Genomic DNA, 15,903 nt, shown 5'->3' on the forward strand with positions numbered 1-15,903 from the left:
CCTTTGATAGATTAACATGGTCATTACAGGCTAATTTCCACCATGACTGGGCAATAGCATAATGCAATGACCTTCCTGTGTTCCTGTTCCTGGGTTGTTTCTTGTTAAATTACAAAGGATTTTCACACTCTTTTATTGAGGCTTACACTTGGCTTTATCTATTTTTGTGCTATCAGAAGGTACTTGACTATGCATGATATTTGTATTTAAACCAAAAACTTTTGTATGTTTATGTGTGTGTAGTTTTCTATCTATATATACAAAATTTGCTCTAAGGATTGAATCCAAAGTATTTAATCATCAGCCTCAGCCATGTAACAATGAAAATGAAAATCAAATTAAGGCAGGCAGTGTAACTACTTTAAAAGAATAAACCTGATAATTCCTTTTTAATTCATTTTTTATTTTTAAATATTCATGCTCAGCATCTACTGTCTCAACTTTTAGAGTTGAACAAAGGACAAATAGGAAGAAATTCACTGAAAATTAGGTGAAGTTCACATCAGTTTACAATAGGGTATTCTCAGATTCAGTCTACAAGTGTGAAACTCTGTAGATTGCTAAGATCTAGTTCTATGCCTTCACATTTTAAGTAATCTCATCAGATATCCTGACAAGGCTTTTCTGTAATGAATTTCTGTGACAAGTTTAATTCAATTGGCTTTATTTGTACCTAATATCCACCCACAGATGCATGCAAAGCAAAACAAAACAAAACAAAACAAAACAACAAAAAAAAACCCCAAAAAAACAAACAAAAAAAAAACACTAAACAAACAAAAACCAGCAGCCATGCGCTTGGTTAAGGAAAGCTGTCATATGGTGCCCTTGCTCTCATAAGCAGAATTCAGCTCCAATGTTCTGTGGGAGAAGTGGGTTTTATTTAAATTTCAGTCTTGGGACAGACTCTCCTCACCTCAGAAAAATGCCAGTGGTTTAACTACTGCTACTATTATAGGCTAGAAAGGTCAGGGATGTTCTCCACTCTTGATGTTAATACTGTGAGCACTGATGCTCAAAGTATGCCTTCCATGTAAACAAATGGGTGAATGTCACTCTGGTATAGGTATTTACTCTTCTATTCATGCAAAGTAACTAGATAAAAAACAACAACAGAGATGCAGCCACAGTCAGTGACTGCCATCTGCTCTCCTTGCTGTCTCTATCTGGGGGAGAAGTTGGGAAAACTTTTTCTAGTACAGCACTCTGAGGTAAATCACAGAGAAAAGCAGACATCTCTCCTGCTTATGTCCTGCCTCTGTTCTTGTAACTCCTTATGCATTTTATATTTGATATTTAAAAGACATATTTGCCCCTCTGCAATAACCCTGGAGGAAAGAGAACAGATGTCTCTCACTTCAGTGGAGAAGACTATCCCACTACTTAGCAAATCATCTTCTTGGTTAGCCTTGTGGCTGATTTATTCCTAGCCTGTAGATTCAAGGAGAGGGGAGGGATGTGTCTTCCTCTCTTATTTGCTCCAGTGGCTAGGGCTTACTCCTGAGTGTAAGGATTGTGGCTTCGAACTTCTCCAGTGACACTCAGATCCTGTCTCTTCCTTCTTGCATATGAAGCTATTATGATAAACAATACCTTCCTCTCCTCTCCTCTCCTCTCCTCTCCTCTCCTCTCCTCTCCTCTCCTCTCCTCTCCTCTCCTCTCCTCTCCTCTCCTCTCCTCTCCTCTCCTCTCCTCTCCTCTCCTCTCCTCTCCTCTCCTCTCCTCTCCTCTCCTCTCCTCTCCTCTCCTCTCCTCTCCTCTCCTCTCCTCTCCTCTCCTCTCCTCTCCTCTCCTCTCCTCTCCTCTCCTCTCCTCTCCTCTCCTCTAATCTCCTCATTGCAACCTTTGTTGCAGCTGAGCTCCAGCTCGTAGCTCATGTTTGTGGTTTCAGCTAGTTGAAAGACTCCTTAAAAAAAGAGATGGTTTGCATTGCAAATTATGAAGACTTTTGTGGCTTGAACTCTAAGTTATTCTCTATTTGTCACTCAGAGACAGCTTTGGCAGAACTGAGTTTTTGGCTTGTGGAATTAAAAGTTCTAAGGCTGCTAAAATCCTCTTTCAATCCCAGGCATTAATAACACAACTCCTGTAAAGTGGGGTTGCTGTTTCTGTGCCACAGGAAAGAAACAGTAAAGAAACCTGCTACTCAAGTAGTCAGTCATTCTGTCAATGTATTCCAGATATCGGGGCACCTCTTCTCACTCCTCCTCTCTCACTGCCTCTGCTTTTTTGTCTTTCCAGTTCTGATCCCTTGAGCTTGATTCTGCTCTGGAGGAAGGACTATGTGCTACTACAGATACACTGAAAAACCCTAAATGTCCCCTAAATGTCACACCTGAAACAAGAGAGCAATTTAGACAAAACCTAAGAGATTCATGAGTTTTCTGGGCGCACTTCATACAATGCCAACCTGATATGGAAAAAATCTGAATCTCTTATCTTTCTTTTCTGTTTTGGTGACCCTGATTGCTTTCCCTTGTTGTTTCAGGCTTTATTTAAAAGGTCACAGTGGAACTGCTGGAAAACAGAGTAGTCTGATCTTGCATGGTGCTGAATTCAGTACAAAAGATGCTGACAATGACAACTGCATGTGTAAATGTGCTCTCATGTTGACTGGAGGTGAGTACAACTGACTCTGAAAATATGATACATTAATAGGAATCTACTATGTGTTCCTAAAGTAACCACGGATGAAGTTGTGTCATGGATGTATAAGTCCTGAGTGAAAATTTCTTTTATTATTATTACTGCTATTTTTTCTGTACATATATTGTCAAAATGCCAATACCTCTAGATTCCTGTCAGCAGAGAAAGGATTATCCAGAGATGCAGTCAGTATACTCCTGCACTGAAGCTGTTGCAAGAACATCTAAGAGGAAAGTATAAGTTAGTGTAATTGTTTAGGCAAGAAATGCAAAATTAAAAAAGATAAAAGCTTAAAAAGGTGAAAAGAAGTTTTTCAGAAGTTGGACAATCAACCAGCAAATAAAGAGAAGAAATGGCCAGGTATTAGATATTAGATGGCAAAGTTTATAAACAATCCTAGTCTAGACTTGTAATACATTATCTATTCCATTTAGGGATGTGATTCTGTTATTAAGGTATTTATAATGGTTAAACTTTCTCTGTTAGGTGAACATAATGCATAAAGACACTAAATGACTAATTCACTCCCCTGTGAAAGACTAGACCCACAACCACCTGTTTAAATCTGGAAGGTTTAAGCTGATTTCCTTTGTGAGCAGAGTCAAACTACAGAAGGAAAGAAAGAAGAGTTGATGTGGGGAAGAGCACAGGCAAGTTACAGGGACAGTTTAAAGTCCCAAGTTGATCTGACTTCCAGCAAGTATAGTGTATATGATTGGTATTTTTTCTAAATATAGAGTGGATGATTGGTACTTTTTCCCTGCAGCAGAGAGAATGAATATTTGAGATTATCTCTCCATTCAGACTCCTAATGCTCCTAAGAGTGAGAATTTTCTCTGGCAAATGATAATCAGTCCTGGTCCCTGTGTGGTCAAGCTCATTTTTATCTCTAGAACACCACATTATAGCAGAAAGCTTAAATTGAGGTTTAAACCAAAACCAAAGATTATTTGGTTTACTGACTGTATGACCAAGAAAGTCCCTTTCTTATCTTCACATCTGATCTTGTTCAGAGACTCTCCTCAGTGATTTCTAACTTTTCTGGAAAAAAAATCCTGTAGCATGTACAGTTTTAATTCTTTTGGATCAGACTGTTAAACCTGTATTATTTGTGGTTACTGGCACTCTGAGTTCAGCTCAGGCCACATCCAGGCACATATGAGCCTCTAAAGCAATCATCTCTAACAGAAGATGGTTTCCCATCACTGAGAATTTATACCACATGCTCAGTCCTGCTCTGCATTCTCTTTTGCCAGTTGGAAGTGACCCAGTTGGGAAAGTCTTTAAGGAGCCAATTTTTCAAGCTCTTCTAACTTCTTCTAGGTATATCATAATAAAAGTTATCATGGGAAGCTTCTTCCTGTAGATGGATAATAAGACACTACCTCCCCATTTCTGTAAAAAATAGAAGCTAACCAGACAGATCTGGAGACAGATAGTGGAAAAAAAGTCAGTAGATTATTTTAATTAACTCTGTTGCCCTTTCCCTTTGGAGAACATGCTAAATGAAAGTGTGTTACTTCCAGGGCAGGCCAGAGTCAGGAGGAGCTCCTGAGCATGAATTGTGTCTGTGCTGAAGTGCAGACTCATTCAAGTATCTGAGCTGCCTGGAAATACCCTGCAGCTCCTTCTGGGAGCTGAGGCTTTGTTTATTTTCCTGCTCTGAGCTCTGTGACAGGTCAACACCCTGCTAAGGTCAGTCTGCTGTTGAACAACCATCCCACAAGGTTCACATATATTGCTGCAGCATTCCTGTAAATCAACAGCTTAGCCACACATTGGAATTTACTGGTACCAAATGAAATGAATAGGGAAGAAGGGGTGAATTACCAAAGGCTGAGAAAACCACAAGTTTAGCAAATCACCACACAATAAAAGGAGGTGCAATTAGCCTTTGGAGATAGATTAATCTACTGTTTTGGACTAGACTCTGAGTACTGTTCCTTTGGAGACAGGTTGTACAGCACTGTAATTTGTAGTTCCTCAAGAAAGGCTTTAATCATGCAAGAGTTCTCCTCAAACACTCTGCTATGCTTTTCTCCTTGAAATCACTTTCTCATTCCTTGAGAAATATCCAAATTTAATTAAATACTAAGACATCTTTTTAGGGAGTGTATTTCAGTTTTCTACCAGACAAAGACTAATTTAGAAAAGTAGCAATGATAACAAGTTTTGGAAAACCTTCTTTCCCCCCCAAAAAAAGATATCAGAATGTTAGTTTTGGCAACATCACAGAGAGCTCTTTAATGATGAATGGTATGAAATCTACAGGCAAGTTTCTAGCTATCTTGACAGCTTGGGTGAGTCTGTTATCTCTATGAGGTGAAATGAATATATTTATGTCAGGAATAAAGGCTGAGATAAGCCAAAGCTCAAGACTGTGATATGGTTATAATCAAGGCTGAAAATAAAAATGTAAGGAAAACACACATTTCTCTCTGTGATCTTGCTAGTTGTCAGTTTTATTTGGTCTATATCATGACTATTATTCTCTCTCCTCCTATATCTCATCCCTCTTCCCTAGAATGAGAAATTAAATACTGAGAGAATAATACAGAAGCACCAACAGTGTATTTTGTGTATGTCTTTCTTGTATTTTAAAGAGCCATTCAATGCTACTTGCCTCTATCTTCACATGGATTTTAAGGAATGACTTCAAAATTATGCGTATGAGCTGGATTCTTAACCTCTCTAAACTGTCATCATATTTAGATGTTTTAGCTGCTTTTTTGTAACCAGAAAAATTTAACCTAAGTATGTTAGTTTTACTTTAAAGGAGGACAAATTATTCATTCAAATAATTTCTTCCTTTTTTCAATATCTTGGGCCAGTAAACTTAAAAAAAAAAAAAAAAGAGGGTTATATATATGTATATCCCCATCTTACTTCAAGCTTTAGTCTGAAGAGTGTCCCAATGAGTTATGTACACAGCTTTTTTGCAAGAAACAACACTAAAAATGCAACAGTCCCCAGAATAAGCCTGTGAGTAGAAGTTCAAAATGCTTGGATTTCCAATACAGCCCTTAGCATTTAATATCTTTGGATCAGATTCCTGAGCCAAATTCCCATCTATTCTGGCAGATACCACCTGTCAGCTGAGCCCCAAATTGTTTGTGAAGTTGTTTTCAGTAACTGGAACGTGACTTATGGTATCTCGGCCCACCAAGAAAGTTTTAAGGTGATTTTCTTTGTCTGGAATTGGCTGTAGTCTGAGTTGTTCACAAAGACATTTACCTTGCTTCAAGTGAGAAGTGAGAATACTGCTAAAATTCTGATCCCTAAAATCATTTTACAAAGACAGGGGGACTTTCTAGATATCTTTCCAGGTGTGAAGCAGCAGAGATAACTGAAATAAATTGTTTGTTTTATTTTACTGGGAGCAGAGGTACATCCAGCTGTAGTGTCCTGTCTCTGACAATACAGGCATAAGAGCAATGCAAATAAATTATCCCTCCCTTGAGTATTTTCTCAGTATCTTTTGAATCTCAGGGCCTTCCTGAATCAGAGAAATATGTATTTATTAAACACATATTTATTGAGCCTTAATAGATTTCTCATCTATTAAGTCAGAGGCTGCTCAATGACTCCAAAACCTTGTTGCATTCACTGCATGTTGTTTCAATGTTTTTTTCTCCAAGTGGTGAATTTTATGAATCTCTGCAAGAAGGGGATGGAGGATTCATGTCATGACTTGGAGGGAAGTTCTTGGCTGAATATAGAAATCTGCCCATACACTCCAATTGGAAAAGCCACAGTTTTTCTTATATTCTCCTTGAAACTGAATATTTGAAAGAAACAATGGCAGGACACTTGAGATTATCCAACCTGAACCCCTGGATATGCACCTAATTATATAAAAAAACCACCGGTTTTTAATTTTTATTCACATTCCTGCTTTCATAAAGAAATTGCTCAGAATGCACCATTAATGAAGTACCATTTATATTCCCAAATATTTTTATGAAAAAATATAATCAAATGGTTAGAATATTATTTGATTTTTTGCTTGAAATATTCAAAATATTTAATTAGACATATGATTATGCACAAATTTTAACAAAAACATTGGTATGTTTATCAAGATTAAATATGGGCAACTGTAATACAGTGTTAGGAGATCTTCAGGAAGTGACTAACTTTTGATATACTAGAACATAGCCACCAGTCTGCAAGTTTCATGTTATTTTTACCTCATACAAAGGTCCTTATGAAAGGGACTACATTATCCAGTCAATATGAAAAGCTGATGCCTTTTCATCTTATGACAGCTAAATTCTAATTTAATCTTCAGATTGTCAAGTAGTCTGGTCAATCCAGTACTCTAAGGAATAAAATAACATAGAAGTTTCTTCCAGAAGTCATTTAGACCCTTCACAAGACAGATTCTTCTCTATCTGTTTGTTTCTATGTATTTCAAGATTTCTGTTCTCGTGATAAAATCTGTTACTGAGTTTGTCTGCATTTAATATAAGAACACTTTGCATGTTGGCTAGCTAATTCTATGATAATTTAACTGTGTTCCATCCTGTCATAACCTCTACCTCTAGAAAGAATAGACATAATTCATTTACATTTCTTTGAGAGGTTTTTAGTTAATTTTAAATTGTTGGCAATTTTTCTTTCAAATTCTGATTAAACAATCCTAAGTCTTTCCTGCTACATTCACTCTTTTGGACTCTGTCCCATGGCTCCACTGATAGCTTGAGGTGTCATCCGAAACTTCATCCAGAGAAATTACCAATGAAAAATCACCAGATCCTAAGCATTGCCATCTAACTTCTTTAAACTACAGAATGTCAGAAACATTGAAATGTTTCCTAAAATAAATTTCTATTTCTTTTGAACACTGGGGACTATTTCAATATTTTTAGATTCAAAACTTTTCCTATTGGCTTTGTTGCCAAATACATTAATTTTTATGGACAAATCCAGAGGGCTAGAAATAAATATTTGTTTTCCACAGGATCCATTTATTCTGTTAATCCATACAAATGTAGCATTCAGACAAACTTTGGATCTTAATAAATGGCATGCACTGATTCTGCTTCATTTGGAGACATTCAGTGTCCTCAGGAGGGAGAACTGAAATGTGAGAGGAAAGCATTTGCCATCAAATGTGCAGTGTTTAGACAGCTATTATTTTAGCATGTGAAAGTCAACTAAGAACCTCCCATCAAACCTGAGCAATCATTGCAGTTCCCAGTGAGCACCAGCCTTACAGTGCACTCATTAACTGACGAGCATTAGGTCACTAAAAAAGAATTTTACATGCATACATGCTTAATTGCAGTTTATACAAGCCAAAACAGCAACTCTGTTGGCTTTGGCATACAAAAGCCCTTTATTAATATTGCTTTTGACAAAGAAGATTCTATAATGCAAAATTGTACTTGTCACTTTTGAAAATCATTATATAAGATGCTTGTGTTTGTTTTTTTTTTCTTTTAATATTGTTAGTCATTTGAGCAATGCCCTTTTATTAGGCATTTTTGCAAGATTTTGTGGATATATACATTATATCATTAATATACATAATATCATTAATATACATTAATATTCAAAGATCTAATACAGTATATTGTAGTCTGGAGCTCAACTATCTGAGATAGGTAGCTTAAGCATAAAAACTATATTTATTCATAAAAAGAGCTGAAATGAAATTTAACAATTTCCCATTGGTTATAGCAACATGAATTAAAGACCAAAGCATAACCATACACAATATGTGAAACTACTTTAACTGTTCCAGAAGAACAGCCATCTACAGTGAGGATTCATTTCTATTTGTATAGCTGAACTTTCAAACAATTTATCTATGCATTATTTAATTTATATTTTGTCTGGAAAATATATGTTATGACCTAGGGATTTTTATTAGAAATAGAGATGGTAGTGCTGCTTGTACTATACAAAATATTAGAGGTGGGCTAACCTAAAAAATTGAATTGGCCCTCAATTCAAATGATTTATTAGTGATTCTGTGGTCACAACAACTTGAAGAAACTACCTCTCTTTCTGAATACAGTCTCTCTTAAACTTCTCATGTAAACCCTCTTTCTACCACTTCACTTTAAAATCTTACTTCTATTATCACTTCTTACAATGCCCACTCTTCATCATTTTCATGCCTGATTCAAAAATCCCATGGAAATTGTTGCCAAAAGTTATCTCCAAAGTTAAAATCTTACTGCGGTTCAAAGATGACTTTATAATTATTTGGGAAAGCCATTACCATGCAGAGAAATATAAACAAGCTTATTCATGAGAAAATTCCATGAACTCCAAGTAATAAGCCAACATCTGGCTACTGAGGTTTTTCCTTTGTTCAGGCTGTCTCACAGCTCTGGAGTTGTTCAATTTGGTGTTTTCTGCAATGGCAGTGCTGCAGGTATATCTTTTAGAAATCTCTGGTTTGTGTTCCCTCACTCCTTCATAGCTACCAAGAAAGTCACTGCTTGCTTTCCTCTTTCCCTCAACATAAAAAGCATCTGTAAAAAAAAATTTCCTTTGCATCCATCCAAAGATGTGAGTTTTGGTGTTGAGACATGCAATAGGAAGTCTTGTGATAATCTGAGGCCCTAAGGGGACTGAAGGCCTTTCAGAGGACTGCAGGGGAGAAAGGAGAGAAATTGCCATATGGAGAAAAAAAAGACACCATAAATCAAAAAAAACCAAAACAGAAGGAAAAAAACACAAAAAACCAACCAAACAAACAAAAAGACCCACTTCACTTAAAAAGAAAAATACAGTGAGAAAGTAAACCCAAAGTTTAATGCAATATTAGGAAACATCTTTAAAACATTCCTCCATTCATTCTCACTAACAAGAACAGTACAATAGGAAAAAAGTTAAGATCATTAAAACACATTTTGAAATAAGTGTTTATTTAGAAAAAATCTATGACGACAGGTTGGAGCAAGTCCTCACAATTGTTTTATAAAATTATGTGTTTCTTTGGCTTATTCCAGTTTTAACACAGATTTTGTATGGCATCACTGAAAACCTTCAACCCAAAAAAGAGCATTTTTGCATCTATTCCTGTTCCTTTAAGATGAAATGGTAACTAGGTCAGCTTGCCAGGTCTTCATCCCAACACCATAAACAGAACCCAGCTGCATCTTAGTTCCAGCTTTGAAAAATGAGGATTAGGATTCCTCTGTTTAACTTCATCTTAAATTTCTACAAGATTATACTCTGGTTACAGTAAAACATCAGCTGTACAGCTTTCCCTTTCTTTGGTTATTGCCCCCTTAGGCATAACATTGAAATCAAAGGGAAGACAGCTGTACCAAAATAGAAAATTGTCAGAATTTATCTGGCATAAATTCATCCCTCAAGATTTCATTATGAAGTGTTACTTCTTAAAAAAACCAAAACACTAAGTACTTTCCAAAATCTTAAGAATTACAGGACTAGAAGCATAAATTATTTGGATCTGAATACAAAGAACAGAGTAAGCACTGGTTCTGAGGGCTAAACACAACCAGTACCATAACAGTGGCAGTATACCATAGACTGAAGTGGTTTCATATAATGCATTCATTACAGGTAGATAAAAGCCTAACCACTAAATATGAAGGAATTGGAGGATTCCCTGTGACAGTGAACATTATCTAAAAGGAGTTTGTCACACTTTAATTCCTTTTCCAGAAGTCAAAGTGGAAAACATGCAGAAAATTTTAAATTCTGCATTCTAGTCCACAGTGACACCAGCAGAATTCAGTGTGCACTCACTGGATGATCTGTTTGTCACTGCCAGGATTGTTAGGGAATGCTTCACAAGGGAAGATGGCAATGCTGTGATGTACAGGCTGAAATAGCTTTTTTTAAGATTAAAGTAGCATTTAACTGAGAAAAGCAAAAGTCATTACCTAATCTTTATGATCTTATTTGCCTCATGACAAAAATGCTCAGTACAAGCATATTCCATGGAAAGATGCATAAAAGCTGTGCGAAAGATTTACAAAATTATAAGTCTCACTATGAAAAAAGTCCCAACAGAAACTTTTCTGACAAATAGAAGTCCTAGCCACAGAAGTTAATACGGTTTTGATATTGGGGATATTTGCTTTTTGGAGTGTGGGAATTCATTCTGCCTTTCTCAGTCTGAACTAAACATCTTTCTCTCTACTATGCATAGATACTCTGCAAGGTGTTGGAGAGAAAATTCAATTCCCATCAAGGTATCCAGCAAAACTCCCACTACTTTCAGCAGAGTCAGCATATCACCTAGTTTATATTCATCAGTTTGTGTTCTGTAGTCCTAGTGTTGCCAAGTTTCATGTTATTTGGAATTTTTCTTAAAACTCTAGGTCCCATGGCAATCTAAAATTCACCTTAACAAGAAAAGATCTTGGAGAGATAAACAAGAGAGTTCACTGATTAATTTCATCTTAAAGCAACAATTTAAAGTAGGGCAATGCAACACCACAATTCTCATAATTCAGTTATGAGAATCTTTAACATCTATTCTGGAAACAAAAGTAACTGAGCAGCGAACAATCACAATTAAAGCAGTAGAAAAGGGCTGGTAAATAAAATCAAGTCATGCTTATACTCAACATAACAGGTGAAATTATTCCAAATACTTTTGAATTATGGTCTTTTTCTGAGGTTTAAATGAAAAATACAATATTATCTAAATATTAAAATCGCTTAATTTGTCTCTCAAGTTCTTGTTTTTACTCCACATACTGAGAATAAAATTAGAGTGCATTGGGACATAATTACTTTTGCAATGCTGTAAATAGATGTGTGTGTTCTCCAGCACTCCTGACGAAAGAATCGCACAAAAGAGCAAAAAAGGAAAATATGAAAATATGACACCAGCACTATTATTGACCTATTTACCAGAATTTCCTAATCAGCTAAACCTAATACAACAAAGTAAAATATTTAGTGCATTTGCAGTTTCAGTATTTGTCTTACTGGTTTCAGGGTGGTGGTTTGATGCCTGTGGCCCCTCCAACCTCAATGGGATGTTCTACACAGCTGGACAGAACCACGGGAAGCTCAATGGCATCAAGTGGCATTACTTCAAAGGCCCCAGCTACTCCTTGCGCTCCACCACCATGATGATTCGGCCTTTGGACTTCTGAAGGAATTCCGCGGCGGATCCTAGCAGGAGCCAGGCTGGCAGCGCCCTCAGAGCAGCACTGGCACAGTCTGAAGGGAAAAGGTGAAGGGCTTCTGAAAGCAGCGTGTAGGGATGATGCAAAGTTGCTTCGCTGTCTCTCCATAACCTGCACACACTTCCCAACAGCGACCCCACCCTCTGATTACTGCGGAGAGCTTGGTTTAGAAGAAGGTGGCTGAAATTATTTTCCAAAGAACTGGATTTGGCTATTCTGCACAAACTTGGTGCTTGCCAGTGGATGTCTTTTTTGTTTCCTTTGTTTTAATTCAGCAACAGAATCAGAATTTGAAGAACTGGAACATATCAACCATGGTCTATTGAGTAGAATGTTATTCAGCAGTGAAATGACAACATTATACCCATGAAAAAGGATTACAGAGACACTTTTATTAAAACTTTTCTTAAAACATCCAAGGTGACCACTCCAAATATTGTTTTTCTTAATGAACTGATTTTGAATAGTGGATGGATTTATGTGAATCCCAAAGTCAAATTATTTGTGCAAATAAAATTTTTCATTAAATACTTTAAAGACAAGTTTCTAATAAACTGAGACAAACATATGAATAATGATAAGGATAATAGGCATGAATTCCTCAGTTGCTCTGTAGAGGTAAATCAGGTAATTGGCGTAATCCCTGAGCTAGGATTTATAGTGTGATAACAAAAGTAGCTGTGTTTTTAGGTTTTTCCTTTCTTTCATTAAAAGCAGTCTGAATGTCATGTAGAATAATTAATGGAAGGTTTAAAGAACGTGAAATATTATCCAAGAGAAAATACAGGATTTTGCATGGAATTTTTCCATCAAATACATAGGAAGGCAAACTGTTAGAGTATAAAAAATTACATAAATGCATAGCTTAAGGCAATGGATTAATTTTGCAGTATCCTTGCATGTGCGCAATTTATCCTGAATTATTTTACTTTTTTATTACATTTTTGTGAATATCAGAAGCATGCCAGTTTTACACAGTGCTTAGGCTACAACTATAAGAAATACTCATCAGAACTGTATAAAAAATAAAGAATTGTGAACTTGTAAATATCATATCTTTCCTGCAACAGTCATTTATTTTGTACAGGAAACCCTGAACCCATGCAAAGGGTGAAAAGCCTCAAAAGGATATAAATGTTAAAGAACTTTAGATGACTGCTTACAGAGTGCTAACAAGTAATTTTGTTCTATTAAAATGTTGCAAAAGTGTGGGATTATTGGAAAAGATAAAAGTCTTCTAATAACAAACAATAAAGTAATGTGTGGCCTATGAGGATACAGAGATAACTCTTTCCATTTACAGCCCTTTTGATTAAGTTGTATGAATAAAGTCTATTTGGGGAAGTAGTTCACAGTCATTCTACTTCTACTAGAAATTAAATGAAAAATTTTACCCTACTGAAATCAAAAACAATACTCTCATCAATTAAATTGGGACCAACACGGCACACAGAATCTGCATGTGGTGAGGTGTTTGCTCATCTCTTTGTTGCTTGGTTCCACTTATTAAACTGTTCCTGAGATGAGGCACAACAATTATCTGATTTTTTTAAAAGAATAATGATAACTCTTTTTTCCCCTTGCTTTCTACCTATTTTTTTCCATTTAGCAGTTTATTTCTATGGAATAGAGAAAAAATACTTGGATATTTATGAACACCTCTTCCTAAAGATCACAAGGTTATACTACCACTGAGGGCTATTGCAGCCCCTAAGGGTTCTCTGATTTTGTTACATTTTGATGTTTGTTTCATTTTAAGTGGGAAGAAATTTTTTTTGTGTAGTTGTATATATTTATATATATATTTGAAATAATCTTGACTAAGGGTTAATTTGAAGTTTTCTGCTGAATAAGTTACCAAACTACTCTTTACATAGCACTTTCTTCACATACATGTTTTGTCCTAGTTTCAGCAGGTTTTTCTAATAGTCTTCATTAACGTCCAAAATATGCAGTCTATCTTCCACTACATTCTCAAAAGACAGAGTTTTGCAGGTCTCCAAGTTAAGAATGCCATTTTTGCAGATCCTATTGCAAAAGGCAAAACACATTTAGAATTAAAAGCATGATATTTACTGTTTATTTATCTGGGTTTGGAAAAAAAAAAAAGTGGATTTGGTTTCCTATCCTTTATAATAAAATGTTTTTAAAAATTGTGGACTATGTGATTTTGCTTTGCTCTAAGTATACCTTTCTGTGACAGGCTGATAACATTTCAAAAGCCACTATCTCTCCATGTAAGAAATAGTAATAAGCTTAGACAGATCTGTAGGAAGGGAGAAACTCTAATTTTATCCAGTAATTATTATTTCTAACTTTTTATATCCCTACACCAATATTTTTTATTGAATTTCCTTGATTAAAATCATGGGACTATATTTTTTATCTTTGGTTCAAATCATAAAATTCTCTATTAATCTTAAAATACAAGATTTCTTTTATTCAACAGGCAAAGATGCAAACTGAAGTGTGATGTTTTCCTTGCTTTATGATGTGTTCTTCTATCAATCATTCAATCATGTATGGCAGTGACAAATCTCCGCTGATCTCTTACCCAGAAATTCCTTCTGCTCCATTTGTATGCCTTTTAACGCTATAGTGATCAGGTTTAGCATGTCTTTGTCATGTAGAATAATTTATCCTCATTTTCTCAGGAATTTTTTCTTAATTGACTTGTTATGTTCCTTCAGGCAAACACAGCTTTTCAAATCAACACTAAAGGTGCAAGGAACTATAGAAATAAAAGTACATTTTGCTCCTAAAGTTGGATGAATGTGTACTGGCATAAATTGAAGAGTTGCAATTCCTAAAATTCTAGATTTGGAGTTTATTTATATTGAAATCCTACTTGCCTTGACAAATAGTCATTGGTCAGTGGTAATAATAACTTTACTATTTACTCTACACAGATAATGTTCTGATTTATAAAACAAAAATACACAAAGTTTTGACAAACTAATAAATATGTTTTCCAAAGCATATTGATCCTTAATTTTTAATATCTTTTGAGGCTGGAAATGTTATTTAAATGCACACTTTCCTAAGTGCCCTAACATCCAGTACTGACCTACTAAGTAGGTAAATCATTTATAGTCATTTGTACAACTATGTCCCAAGATAAAGTTCCTTAAAAAACCCTTCCAGCTATAAAAACAACTTTCTTCTCTGCAGACTAGAAGCTCAAACCACAGCTCTGACCATGCCTCAAATAATCTCGTTTGGGATTGGCACAGTTTCCCCATCTCTGGGAAGAATGAAACTGAAATAGCAATCACAACAAGAGCTTAATTCTCTAGGTAGGATCAAGCGTAATTTACAACCAGACTGTTCTGCAACTGTGCCAAAAAACATTTAAAGCATTCTTACCTACCAGCTTTTACATGGGCTGGACAGCTTGAGGAGGGAGGCACTAACTCTGAATACAGCTTGCTGCTGCTCTCTGACTCTCAGCTGTGGTGTGCACACAGACACACACAAATCCATACATCCAGAGAAAACTTCACACAGACAATCAAAATGATCTTGCTCAAATTTTTACTAGAGGACCTTTAATCTCTTAAGGTAAAAAAAAAGAAGAAAAAAACAACAAAACTAAAGGAGCCTTTCTCATGCAGCAATAGCAGGAAGGAGAAAGACAGGGGTATGGGACTGTAATGAAGAGAGGGACAAGACAGAAAGATTGAGAAGAGTTGAAAGGAAGGGATTACCTGTGAGACACAGCAGCTTCATATTTACTGTGCCATGACTATCACACATTGTGGGAGCTCCCTTGTCCTCTAGGAATGTCCAAATCCCCTCTGCCTGGCTCTTGCTCATATGAGTAGAAATCTATGGGTATTATTTCTATTTATATGTTCTGAGTGGTTTGTTTGTCTGTGTGTTTTTATAAACTTTGCACAGGGACAAATTTAGCATGGATTTTTGATATGCTGCTTATGGTTATGTCAAGTTAGCTGTGTAGCAAGTGCTGTAAAAATGAAAAAGTTCCTTTAGAGAATATTGCATTCTGCTGTGTAACTTTTAAGTACTGATGATGAAATAGTACCTATGCTCATCCAAAATCTGGTGAAATTAGAAACTTTTTTCTTCCACTAGATAAAATTTTTAATGCCCAGTACAGTTTTTT

The 15,903-nt window shown here is 35.9% G+C and overlaps 1 protein-coding gene across 1 annotated transcript in view; it reads left to right on the plus strand.

Annotated features, from left to right (window-relative positions):
• ANGPT1 (angiopoietin 1) overlaps positions 1 to 15,683 on the plus strand; it is a 152,708-nt gene extending 137,025 nt beyond the window's left edge. The window contains exons 8-9 of the mRNA XM_005479425.4: positions 2,489 to 2,619; positions 11,584 to 15,683. Of these exons, the coding sequence (XP_005479482.1) occupies positions 2,489 to 2,619; positions 11,584 to 11,744 (292 nt within the window). The 3' untranslated portion in view covers positions 11,745 to 15,683. The remainder of the gene's footprint in view (positions 1 to 2,488; positions 2,620 to 11,583) is intronic.
• Positions 15,684 to 15,903: the final 220 nt, after the last annotated feature.

This window comes from Zonotrichia albicollis, chromosome 1 (genome assembly GCF_047830755.1).
Source record: "Zonotrichia albicollis isolate bZonAlb1 chromosome 1, bZonAlb1.hap1, whole genome shotgun sequence".
Taxonomy (NCBI): domain Eukaryota; kingdom Metazoa; phylum Chordata; class Aves; order Passeriformes; family Passerellidae; genus Zonotrichia; species Zonotrichia albicollis.